The sequence below is a fragment of the Hibiscus syriacus genome, unplaced genomic scaffold, assembly GCF_006381635.1.
Source record: "Hibiscus syriacus cultivar Baekdansim isolate YM2019G1 unplaced genomic scaffold, ASM638163v2 tig00009942_pilon, whole genome shotgun sequence".
Lineage (NCBI taxonomy): Eukaryota > Viridiplantae > Streptophyta > Magnoliopsida > Malvales > Malvaceae > Hibiscus > Hibiscus syriacus.
The window spans coordinates 568,716-582,548 of record NW_024062205.1 but is presented as its reverse complement, the minus strand read 5'-3'; the positions used below and the strand labels follow the sequence as shown (position 1 = coordinate 582,548).

Sequence of the window (13,833 nt, the reverse complement as noted above, 5' to 3'; positions counted from 1 at the left end):
ACCACTCTTGAAACGAGATGTGACAGGAGCATCATACCAAGCAAAAAACCGGCAATAAATCTTGTTTTCATTCCCATAATTTTTATACCTATAGAACCTCCTACCTGAGTTCTCATCAGTCCAAGCAGTGTGATAGGTATATCAAAAAGGTGTTATTTTAGGGATTTGAAGAAAAATATTTTAAAGGGGACTTTGTTTTAGGGATTTGAAGAAAAATATAGTTGATGACACCTTTTTATATCACGTTTATATCAATTATTTTTTATTTTTTAAACTTAATCCATGTGAAAATGTTCTATTTTCTATTTTATTTAATTACCGTGTTAGATCAGTAAATCGTTAATGGTCTAACGATAGTTAACATGTGGTGATCATATCTTAATTAAATAAAAAGGAAAGTGGCTATATATATTATGTTTTTTAAATCAGTGAGAAAAAGTAGATAAACACAAACATAAATGATCAATCATGTAGTTAATCATTTTTTTAAACTTAATTCATGTATAATCCACGTGAAAATGATATATTTTATATTTTATTTAATTATCGTACCAGCTTAGTAAATCGTTAATGATCTAACAACAATTAACCCATGATGACCTCATATTAATTAAATAAAAGGAAAGTGACCATATATTATATTTTTTTAAAATCAGAGAGGGAAAATAAAAAAACACAAACATAAGTGATCCATCATATAATTAACCCTAAATTTTTTTAATAAATTTTAAATCTAATTTTAATCCTACCTAAAGAGAAATAGAGGTCTCGAAAAGGAAAAGAAATACTCATAATAAATCAATAACCTACAACCTAAAAATTATGAAGAATAGTTAAAAATAACTTGACCTCCCAATTAAATATACTTGTCAAATTTTAAAGAAAAGTTTGAATGAATGCAATATTAAAATCTTGAATGAAAGATTTGCTTTCCGCCTATTATAAGTAATTATTGAACATACGTCATATGATTGTACATTTAATATATTTTATAAGACTTAATATAAAAAATATCTAACTTATATATCGAAAAATATTTTGATGTTTAAAGATTTTTTTTCTTAAAAATATGAGTTTAAAAATATTTTTAAGATGTTATTTTTAAATTATTAGAATAAATGTAAATATACGATTGAATGGTGCTCATGCATTAATAAGAATAAAATTATAATTTAATTCTAAACGTAAAGTTAAAAATAAAAAAAATTAGAAATCCTAATCTTTACTATTAATTTGAAACTACTGTTTATTAACATAAATCACTTTTAAAAAACTTTTCCAACGCATTCTCGTTCAACATACTGTTATCATACACCAATACAATTACACTTGATATTTATCACATTCATACTGATGTCATATTATGTTGCTTTTTTCAAGTATCATCGATTTTAAATAAGTATTTTACACCGGGAGAAAACGATAGAGACCAAAATATTACTAGGTTAATAGGAGAGCAAGTAAAAAATATTTACACTAATGAAGTTAAAAATAAACAAATAGGAGAAACTTCACAACAGTTCCTTATAGTGTAGAAAATCTTAATAAAATAAATGTTGTTCAAGGAAGATTATATCTAGACTTAACTAATATTCCTATATCATACTATGGAAAAACCATAAATGATTGACCACAATCTATGACAATTATTGTAAACAACAATAATTATATGTTATAGTATTTTAATTATCTGATGACCAGGCCCCAACCATAGTTTCCGACTCAATCTGATGACCAGGCCCCAGATCTCCCCTGTCCTATCTGACGGATCAAACTGAACGTCGGCTGGCCTCACAGCTGGTCGAGAAAAGCTAACCCTGCAGACTAAAAACCCTAGAAAAGTGATATTTATTATCGAATGATTGAGAATCTTTAAAATATATAATATTACTTATAAGTATTCTAAATTAAATAAAAAATCTACATAAATTATATGTTATAGTATTTTAATTATCTTTATATATTTGAATAAAATATTTTTGATAAATCACTTATTTTTATAATATTTGAATAATATTTATTTTATATAATTTTATAAAAACATATAATCATATAACATTTCGAAATCAATAAGATTAGAACCGAATTTTATAAATTGAGTTCAAATATAATTTTTGATTAAATATTTTAAAGGGTAAAGTATACTAATGGTCACTGAACTTTTCTAAAGTTTTCATTTAGGTCCCAACTTTTAAAACTTATAATACAATCCTCCAACATTTAGTCCGTTTGCAATATGGTCCCTGACGTAACCGGCCGTTTGACGCCGTTACACTGCCGTTAGTACATTTGCAATATGGTCACTGAACTTTTCAGGCGCTTGCATTTAGGTCCCCCAACTTTTAAAACTTGCAACACAGTCTTCAATTTCCAAAACATGTAAAAAAAATCTAATTCGTTCATGATATATCAATCTCATAATCAACATGAACTTATTAAAAAGAATACGAGCTCACAGGACGTCGAAAACCACCGGTCGGATCAATACAATTCCAGTAAACTAGTACTAACAGTCTCTCGGATTGAACCTTGCGATTTTACTATTTCGATACTCACAACCAATTCCCTGATTTAAAGAAAAACCAAACAAGAAGATCAAAAAAAAAAATTAGCCTAGGACCCTATTTCACTTCTATTCTGGTAGACTGAATATCTTTCATAAGGAGTACTAAAAGTTTTTATTAAGAAAAAAGAAAGAAAATTAGATGGTTTTGGTTCAAAACTAACACTGAATATCCAGATCATTGACATGCAGTTTCAGAAACATAAAAATTTCAACAAAAAACACACAATGCGATATGAAAATGTGAAAGTGTGAAAGAGGAAAAGTTTACTTTCGGATAACCTAAAAGAGAAAAAATTACCTTCTTGCAAGTGAGGAGAAAGGCTAAAAAATAAACACAATCGGTGTTGCGTTCCAGCAATTCTTCCTCTATTTTTTCTTTGTAAATAAAAAGCTGAAAGACAGAGCACTGCTTGAGTTTACAATTTTACACGGCGGAAAATTGAAGAACAAAAACCAAACGAGAGTGCATGTGAGCGAAAGAGACTGAGAGGTGAATGCGCTGTTTGGGATTTCATTATTTTTTATCATCTGTTGGAAAAATCTTTAACCACAAGGATTAAACGAAAAAATTATTATATGCCATTTATACAAAATAATTACAGCTTTGTTGGTGACTTTCAACAATGATACTTAGTTCATCTTAGTAGTATTTGTCAACTCTGCATTTCTAACACCATTTTTTTCTCACAAGCATTTCATCGAACATCTATGCTTCACCTGAGATGACATGTATCTAACATTACACCTTAAATCATTGATGGTCGCGATAGTCCCTTGGTCGGGTCTTATGTCAATGAACCCTTATTCAAGTCAACACCTCTACATAATTCAAAGTTAGATTAGAATTTCTCATGCATCCCCGACTGAAAAGTTACGCTGGAAATGAGAAGAGAGAATCGAAAAAGAAAATTTGAGATCGAAAAGGAATTTAGGATTTAAAATGAAATTGAGGATTGTGTTGCAAGTTTTAAAAGTTGCCTGAAAAGTTCATTAACCATATTACAAACGTACTAACGACAGTGTAACGGCGTCAAACGACCGGCTATGTCGGGGACCATATTGCAAATGAATTAAATATTGGAGGACTGTATTGTAAGTTTTAAAAGTTGAGAGACCTAAATGAAAGCTTTAGAAAAGTTTAGTGACTATTACTATACTTTACCCTATTTTAAATAAAGTAAAAGTAAAAATTAGCTTAGGAAAACGTGTTATATCAATCACGTTTAAAACATAAAACTTTCACTTTACTGATTGGACGTGCCATGTAGGATAAAATATATTTTCTTAATAAATAAATATTACTTTAATAAATAATTGTTTAAATATAAAAATTCTTTTATTAATATTTTAAAGTATGTTATTTGATCAGAAATAATATATATTAATTTTTATTTTCATAGAAACATAAAAATATTAAATAATAAAATAAAAATATAAATCTGATTAGTTAGAATTAATCGGGGATAAGATAAGATAAATTTATTTAAAACCCTATTTAAATTAAATTAAAAGTGAATGTGAAAACCATTTTTAAAAAAATCCTTTATACAATCAAAATTTGGGTATAATCGCAGTTTTTATGATTAACTCTTCTTTGTTAACTTCATTTAAAGTTAAATATAATTACAAATTTATCCTTTTATAAAAACAACTAATTTTATTAAAAAAATTCAAATTATAATGAAAGTGTACAATCACTATCATAAACTAAACGCATAATAAAAATATTTTTCAAAATAGAATAAAACTAGTCACTTTAATATTACAAGAACAATACAATGAAAATGTTAAAAAATCTAACAAAATAAATTTATATAAAAAGTAGATACGAACAGATCTAACCGCATTGGTAAAAGAACCACAAAAGGGGATGAAACTATTGAAAGATCACTAAGAAATCGTAAATCAGAATTGAGCAATGTGAAAAATACTATCAACGAACGTAAACTGTGTATCCAAATTCAATCCGATGGTCCAAAGTAAGGAAAATCAACATGATAACAAATAGAGCGCCATCTTAATTAGTCGTGGCGATGTCAAATTCAACTCTAAAAAAAGATAAATGAAATAACGGCCAAACTCATAAGATTGGGTCGAATTGAAACCATCAAATTCAAGTCCCGTATCCGTCCATAATTGTATTTGAAATCATGATGATTACTTATTCATTAGTGTGTTAAATGTATATAACCATCTGACAATAGATTTTAACTTTAATAGATTACTTGAACTTGTTGAGTGCAATGACTGTCTGTATCGAAATATCAGTTACCCTTTCATCCATCAGCTTTACTAATGGTCCGAGGATCCTCACCTCGGTTGATCGGAAAGTCCGGGCCAAGTTTCCGATTGCTTTGATGCAAGGCACTAGGAGGTCTGAGTCTGCCTGAGATTTCCCTCGCAAAGTCACCTCGGTTGATCGGAAAGTCCGGGCCAAGTTTCCGATTGCTTTGATGCAAGGCACTAGGAGGTCTGAGTCTGCCTGAGATTTCCCTCGCAAAGCTGCCAAGTTTCCGATTTCCTACATTTGTGCATTGGTGGTTTGGTCTTCGATTGTAATGCTAGTTTCAAACAATGGAGACATTGTTTGCTTGCTTACAATGGCCAATGGGGTACTTATAATGGACGCATAAGTCACAAGACTGAACATCAATCTTATGAGTTTTGCAGGCAAAAGAAGGAAATGCTTGTTTTAAGCTCTGTTTTTTTGTACTTCAAGCCAAATATATATATATATATATATTATATATATATATATATTATATATATAAAGGGACACAAAAGACACAGCAGCGAGTCACGGGTGACAGTTGAGGATAAATATTTAAAAGTTGCAATTAGCCATTTTGGGTGCATCTTTTGTTTCCCATGCATGGAGATTGCAATCAAGATTCCAAATTGTTAAAATTTTATTCTCATTTTCCTGTTTGTCGTTCATTGTTCGACTGGAACTTTTTACATTCAATGTTTGACGGTTGATCGGTACGTCGTTTAACTATCTTTGGTGACAGGAGAGGGCGGTAATCGGTAACGAGTGTCCGACGACGAAAGTGATGGGCAGTGGCAATTTATTCAATAGTGATAACATATGAAATTAGCACGCCGTTCATCGATTTTCGATAACGGGAGAGTGGGGTAATCGGTAATGAGGGTCCGACGAAGAAAGTAGTGGACAGTGCCGGTTGATTCAATGGTATTAATGTGTGAAATTAGAACTTGATATTTAGGGTTTAGAGTTTACGAGAGGATTTGAGGGACTTATTTTGAGACTTTGGGAATTTAGAGTATTTTTGAAATTTATTTTTGATTTTAAACCATATATAAATAGAGCCGTCCTAGACATTTTTGGGGTCCTGAACAAAAATTAAAAAAATATGCCTTTATAAAATAAAAGTATATATATTTCATTACTTTGAACTATTAATTCAATATTACATAAATAAATCATAGAAAAAAGATTAAATTTTGTGAAAATATATTATCGTTATTATTTTATTAAGAAAACATCTTAAATACAGCTAAAAGAGAATAAATATAAAATAATTGAATGCATGTATGATATATAGCTTGATTTTGAATAATAAATAAATAAAAAGAATTGTATATTATTTTATTGTTAGATTGAGAATGAAGAAGACTAAAAATTAAATAATATTTGATAAATTAAAGAGTAATATTTAAAAAAACATGATTAAATTTAATTCAAAACTAAATGAATAAATAAAAGAAATGAAAAAAAGAGGGTAAAAAACTAAACAATTTATGAAATTAAAAAAAGTAGGGGCTTGAGTATAAATATAAAAAATCGGATAAATTTAATTCAAAATTGGATAATTAATAAGAGAAATTAAAAAAGGTCAAAAACTAAAAAAAAGTAGATATCCTAATTATAAAAAAAAATTGGGGTCCCAAGTGTTTTCTTAGGGTGCTCCCTTTAGAGCCGGCCTTGTATATAAAATATATAATTTATAATAGTATGATATAATATATTTATATTATTTATTATATAAAAGTATTATATATATTAATTATAATATTTTATATTTTAAATAATATTTAAATTTTATAATATAAAATATAAAAATATAAATAGTTTCAAGTCTAGTATGATATCTATCTAATGCTTAAGCTACTTTTGTTTCCAAAGGACAATAGTTTCAATTCCCAAATTTTACTCCATTTTCATACATTCTTTATGACGAACGAGTTATGTATGAAAAATTAGTTCATACACTTTATCACAAGATTAAAAGAATGATCATGTGAAAGGTGAAGAAGTACGATATATTCTATACAAATTAAGTAATCACAATAATTAAAGAATTAATTGTTATTATTTAAGGTTTTAAGTTCAAACATCGTATACATACAATACTTATTATCAATAACTAAAAAAAATTTATGAACATATACAATCTTTTAATCAACCTAAACCATTTCAATATATATATATATATATATATATATATTTTATAGGAATATATATATATCAAGATGTTGTTTAATACTAGCTCCATGAATTCCTCCACCTAATTCCTTCCAAGCATACCAGGTCAAGAAGCAGTCCCACAACAAAATCGAAATGCATTGGATCAAGAGGCTCATCATGCAAACTTTGAGTCTTACCTTACATGATCCAACTGCAATCTCCAAAGACTAGTTTTAAAGCAATCCATACCTGCCTACGTTAACCTTTTTGCATTGAAACTTTACATCAACATGTAAGGCTGTAATCCATTTTACAGATCATCATCATTTTCATTTAGGGTTTGGATTTGGACAACAAATATTTGGTTACTATGTTTTTGTTGGAATTTTGTAATACAAAATATGCAAGTAACGTCCACCGGCGCCGGAAAAAGAATGAAAAACAGTGCCATACTTGGTGGCTTGCCGTTGAGAGTCATTTTAGTAACAATCTCAGCTCAGTAAATACGATCACGTGGCACAAACCCTTTTCCTTTCCCCTACGTCCACGTCACCACGATGATACCAATGAACCGTCTTCCACTGTTGGATCACAACACATCAGTTTTGGTCCTTTCTCTCTCATTATACTGCAAAACCCGGGGACCCTTTTACTTCCTTTCTCTATCAGAAAAATCTCTTTAGCATCATCAAAAAGACCTGGTAATCTTTCTTCCAGCCTTTTTTGTTACTACTTTCTTATTGTGTTTACTGCCCTTTATTTTATGTCGAGAATCTTTTGTATGGACTTGGCCATTTGGTATATGATATTTCTGGAAATATGATGTTGTGGCTGTGAGATAATAATAAGTTATATCTTCTTTTTATTGACATGTTGATCAATATTGGATTTTTTTTGTTTGGGTTTTAGAAAAAGAGGGGTTTTTTGTTTTAAGGTACTTTTTTTTGGATTGATTATTCTCTGTATTGTTTTGGTGCTTGTTTATTTAGTTATTGATATGTTGGTTAAAATGGCGTTTTTGATGCTTTGGTGAATTTAGGTTTTTAATTGTTGAAATGGAAAATGGGGTAGGAAAGGTTGATGATACTGCCACGGTAGACAATAAGATTGTGGATGACAGAGTTGCTAATGAGAACTTGCAGGAGAAGGCTGTTGGGGGTTTGAATGAAACGAAGGATGTAGAAGATGAAGTTTTTGTGAAGGCAATTGAAACAGGGGAGAATTTGCAGGAGCTGGATGGAAGTGCTGAACTGGGGGACGACAGCGGAGTTTCTGGTACAATTGGAAATGGCGAGACAATCGGTGATTCTGATTTAGAGGAAGTTAAGGAGAACTCAAATTCAGAACCCGAGGCTGAGAACTTTGAAGAGGCTATCGAGGTTCTAAGTGATGTTGGACTCGAGGAGGATGTGGTGCCAAATGAGGCCGGACCTCAGACGGATGTGGCTTCAGGTGACATTGGACCACAGTTGAATGTGATTCCATGTGAGCTTGTCGCTCAGGAGGATGTGGCACTGTCAGTGGATGAGCAGAAAGAGGAACCGTTGGGCATGTTGAATGTTGGTGGAGGTGTGATGTCCGGTAAGATTGTCTAGGGAGGGACTGAACTGGGAGCAGGGACTAATGAACTAGTGTTAGGAAGGAGGTACCTGAAATTGGTTGTACGGGAGGAACTGAAATCCCGAGGGATGAGAATGAGGGAAACATAAAGTTGGATACGATAATTGAGAATCATGTTAATGTAGATGATGGTACAAAATATCTAGAGGAAACGTTGGCTGATAAAAATTTGAAAACTCCGGATGTTGCTAAGGTGGAGGAGGATGTTAAAATGGATCCAACGGTGGAAGTTTTTCCTCAAGCAGGTAAGGATGAGGAGGAACAAAGTGAGGATGCAGTGGTTACTGATTATCAAGATCAAATGGCCGAGGCCTCTGCTGATACTTCAGCAAGCATGATTGTCGATAAAATTGAAGCATTAAATGACCAATCTGCCCATTTTGATACACGGGATCAGGGAAAAGAGAGTGCGGAAGTGAAAGGTGCCAAAACCAATCTTGATTCAGTGGGTGCTGTAGATGAGGGTGAAAAAACATATTCAGCTTTGGCTACTGTGGAGACTGCAAATAACGGAGAAGTTAAAGATTCGTCAGATGCAAGGGAAATAAAGTATAATGGTGCGGTTGATAAACTGAAAGATATGCCAGCTGATCCCAGTAGATCTATTGAAGGGACAGTTGCTCCTGAATTTGGAGACTCCCCGTCTCCTGAAAACCTTAGAGACCAGAAGAATGAGAGGATTGAGACTGGTAAACCAGATTTGAGATCAGAGGTTCGTGACGGCTTTCAATCACTGCTCGCTGATGGAATTAAAATTGAAGATATTAATTCAGTGACTGAAGAATTTGAAAAGAAAACAGAGAAAGATCAGGAAGTTAAGCAAAGTACCAAAGTGTATCAATCAGGAAGTACCAGAACATGCTCCAGAAACTGAAGTGTCTGGAAAGAAAGCAGATATAATTCAGGAAATGAAGCAAAATATCCCCTTGATTAGAGAACGTGAACTTCCGCCTATTCCAGTGCCTTCATCATCTGTGAGATCTGTAAATTATGCTACCCCTCCTCATCCTGCTGGCCTTGGGCGTGCTGCTCCACTGTTGGAGCCTGTACCTAGAGTGGTGCAACAGCCTCACATAAATGGCATCTTCTCTCAGGCACAGACACAACGGAATGAAGATCCTGCAAATGGGGAGGCTGAGGAGGGTGATGAAACTCGTGAAAAGCTTCAGTTGGTTAGAGTTAAGTTTTTGCGGCTTGCACACAGGCTTGGGCAGAGTCCTCATTATGTTGTTGTAGCACAGGTTTTGTACAGATTAGGGCTAGCCGAGCAGCTACAGGGGAGAAATGGGGGCCGTGTTGGTGCCTTTAGCTTTGATCGTGTGAATGCTATGGCAGAACAGGCACCAACACCGGTACAAAGAAGGTTCAGGATGTTGTGGGTAATGTACATGGTATTAGGGTCCGCATAATTGATACACCAGGCCTTCTGCCTTCCTGGTCTGACCAACTCCAGAATGAGAAGACCCTTCATAATGTAAAGCGTTTCATTTAGAAAACACCTCCGGACATCGTGTTGTACCTTGTTAAGTTGGACATGCAAACGAGGGATTTTGGTGATATGCCCCTCTTGCGCACCATCACTGAGATTTTTGGTCCATCTATATAGTTTAATGCAATTGTGGTTCTGACTCATGCAGCTTCTGCTCTACCTGATGGTCCTAAAGGTGCAGTTTCTAGTTATGACATGTTTGTCACTCAGCGCACTCATGTTGTCCAGCAGGCTATTCGTCAAGCAGCTGGAGATATGCGGGCCATGAATCCTTTTTTATTAGTGGAGAACCACTCTGCATGTAGAACAAACAGGGCAGGCCAGAGAGTGTTGCCAAATGGTCAGGTTTGGAAGCCACATTTGTTGCTACTTTCCTTTGCTTCTAAACAAGATACTCCGGGAAAGCTTTCTGCTACTCAATCGAGGACACCTCCTTTACCTTTCCTTCTTTCATCTCTTCTTCAGTCAAGACGACAAGTTAAGCTGCCTGAAGAGCGGCAGTATGGTGATGAGGATGATTTAGATGATGATTTGGAGGAATCCTCCGACTCTGAGGATGAATCAGAATATAATGAGTTACCACCTTTCAAGCGGCTGACTAAAGCACAGGTAGCTAAGCTTACTAAAGCTCAAAAGAAGGCGTGCTTTGATGAGTTAGAATATAGGGAAAATCCTTATATGAAAAAGCAATAGAAGGAAGAGAAAAGGCAACGGAAGATGATGAAGAAAATGGAAGCAGCAGCAAAGGATCAGCCTAGTGAGTTTGGTGACGATGCAGAAGAAGAAAATAGTGGTGCTTCTTCTGTTCTAGTTCCCATGCCAGATTTGGCATTGCCTGCTTCTTTTGATTCCGATAATCCTACCCATTGGTTTCGTTACCTTGATTCCTCCAACCCGTGGCTTGCGAGGCCTGTTCTAGATACTCACGGTTGGGATCATGATGTTGGTTATGAAGGTATTAATGTGGAAAGACTGATTGTTGCTAAAGATAAATTTCCCATTTCATTTTCTGGCCAGATTACAAAGGACAAAAAGGATGCCAATGTCCAAATGGAACTAGTCAGTTCTTTGAAGCATGGGGAAGGTAAAGCAACTTATGTAGGTTTCGATATGCAGTCTGTTGGAAAGGACTTGGCCTATACACTACGTGGTGAGACAAGGTTTAGTAATTTCAGGAGGAACAAGGCGAATGCCGGTATCTCAGTTACACTCTTAGGTGATACATTATCACCCGGAGTGAAAGTTGAAGACAAAGTGATTGCTAATAAGCGGTTTAAGGTTGTCATGACGGGGTGTTATGAGTAGTTGTGGAGATATTGACAAAGATTACCCTCTGGGTTGCTCCTCATCTACACTCGGGCTGTCTGTCATGGATTGGCACGGAGATCTTGCCATTGGATGCAATATACAGTCGCAGGTTCCTGTTGGACGGTTTACAAACTTAATAGCACGAGCCAATTTGAATAAAAGAGGCGCAGGACAAGTCAGCATACGAATAAACAGCTTGGAACAGCTTCAGCTTGCTTTGATATCTCTCCTTCCCCTACTGAAAAAGCTACTCGTTTCCCCCCAACAGATGCAGTATGGATAATGACGAGAACTAGGCTCCAAGTGCTGCTGTATCAGCTGCATATGCTGAAATTTCTTGAACTATCCTTGTTTAAAGATAAACTATATCTTTGCAGATTATAGTTCCTTTGTCATATTATTTTGCATAAGATAACTTTTGTTCCCTTTTGCCTATATTATATTTGTTTTGACGAGTGCAAAAACTCATACATCTTGAATTTGGTCGATCCCAAGTCCCCACCGTTTTTGGTTTTTGTGACTGTTGGTTCTTGGCTATAGTAAAAGAAACGAGTTATACCAATATTTCAATTTATAAATGATTTCTTACGTTAATATATTTATGTACAGTTGCAGGTCTACTTGCATCAAATTTGATTGAAAGTTTTTATAATTTTTCTGTTTTTCCTTGCAATCAGTTCATCAATATAAACATTGCAAGATGTAGATAATCATTTAAAACAAAAACTATGCTCTAATCACACATTCACAACTGATTTCACTGGCAAGTTCTCGATAAGGTGCGCAAATGGTTAACCAACATCAGTGGTTACGGCTCCGAAATCCTTTGCAGCAGTTGCACAAGTACTCTGTTCCTTTTTTTTGCTCTTGCGGCTGACGGTAACTGATCATCTTTCTCGACTGCAATTCCTCTAAACATTTCACCTTTTCGAGTAAAACTCGATCATATACTATGAAACCTTGTGGAATTCCATACTGGCATACTTGTTGAGGATATGTTGAAGAATGAGACGAGTTGTAAGATAGTTGAAGACCTCTTGGAAGCACATGCTGTGGGATAACATACGGATGCCTCAGTAACATACTTGCACTCCACCTTCGGTTTGGATTGACATCAAAGCACTTGGCTAAAAAATCCTTGCCTAAAATCGACATATTCTCCGGTATGTTGGGCGTTTCTCCCCTCAAGAGCTTGTTCATCAGATCATTTGCATCATAATTCTCCCATGGCAATCTGTTGCCGGTCATCATTTGAACGACGACGCATCCCAGAGACCATACATCCAATGCACCACTTACGTCTCCGAGTATTGATTCAGGAGACATGTAGGGTATTGAACCTCGAAAACCGAACCCCATTTCCTTCACTCTTTCTTCTTTAGCTATCCCAAAATCCCCAATCTTTAGATTCGGCAAACCAGTACCGCCATGAGGAGGGAAGACCAGAATGTTGGCCGGTTTCAAATCGGAGTGAACGTACCCTTTTCTATGAATGCTCGAAAGACCTTCAAGTATCATCCGTGTGTAGCACGCAACATCTCTTTCCGGTATATCGCCGCCATACTTGTTTATCAAGTCTTCCAGATTACCTCCCGAAGCATACTCGAGCAATATGTTGTAAACCATTCCTCGTTCTCGCTCAATGCTTGTGAATCCTCCGTAGCACTGAATAATATTCGGAGAATCGACAAATTGCTGGATGATTTCTTCTTCCATCCGTAGAGAAGGAGTGTGATCCTCATCGGCGGATTTCATGGCGTAAACTTGATTGTAAACCAGGGTTATCGTCTTCACCAGATGCACAACACCAAAGCAACCTTTTCCAAGAACCTTTATCTTCACTACTTTGACGTCCATTCTCCCGGATTTGTTTTTTTTCTTCTCAACCAGAACTATCTTTTAGAGTGTTAAAAAACTCTTTTTATATATGAGTTAGGTCGGTTTGTTATTTTTATAATAGTTTTTCTTTTATTTATATATTTAGCGATTTCTAATCTTATAATTACAATTTTTAAATTTATTATCTAATTAAAAATATTAGAGAGTAGTTCAGTCTATATAGGATTAGAGTTATCAAGTTTCCTAGTTCCACTTGAAAAACGATATTAAACTATTAGTCCTTCATGAAGTATATTAACAATTTTAGCCTTAAATTTCATATACTTGTTTCCTTTATAGATTACAACATCGCTTTTGTTTTGTGGTGATAGGGTCTGTATTCTTGTATTCAACCGGAAACCTACAACTACTGTGCACGACGGATATGGAAATGGTGAAGAAAATAGCCCCACACAAACCCTTAAGCTTAGGGAAGCCAAATTATCTAACTAAGGACAGAGGCCCCCTCCTGGGACAAGGCATCCTATCCTCTAGTGGCACCATTTGGGCACACCAACGTAAAATTATTGCTCCACACTTGTT

General features: G+C 34.4%; 1 protein-coding gene and 1 pseudogene across 1 annotated transcript; one reads left to right on the top strand and one right to left on the bottom strand.

The window, feature by feature from the left end:
- Positions 1-7,611: 7,611 nt before the first annotated feature.
- LOC120203431 lies at positions 7,612-11,730 on the top strand (annotated as a pseudogene).
- Positions 11,731-12,213: 483 nt separating this feature from the next.
- Positions 12,214-13,269, bottom strand: LOC120203524 (mitogen-activated protein kinase kinase 7-like). The gene has a single exon (XM_039203804.1). The coding sequence runs from the start codon at positions 13,267-13,269 to the stop codon at positions 12,214-12,216; it is 1,056 nt and encodes a 351-aa protein (XP_039059735.1).
- Positions 13,270-13,833: the final 564 nt, after the last annotated feature.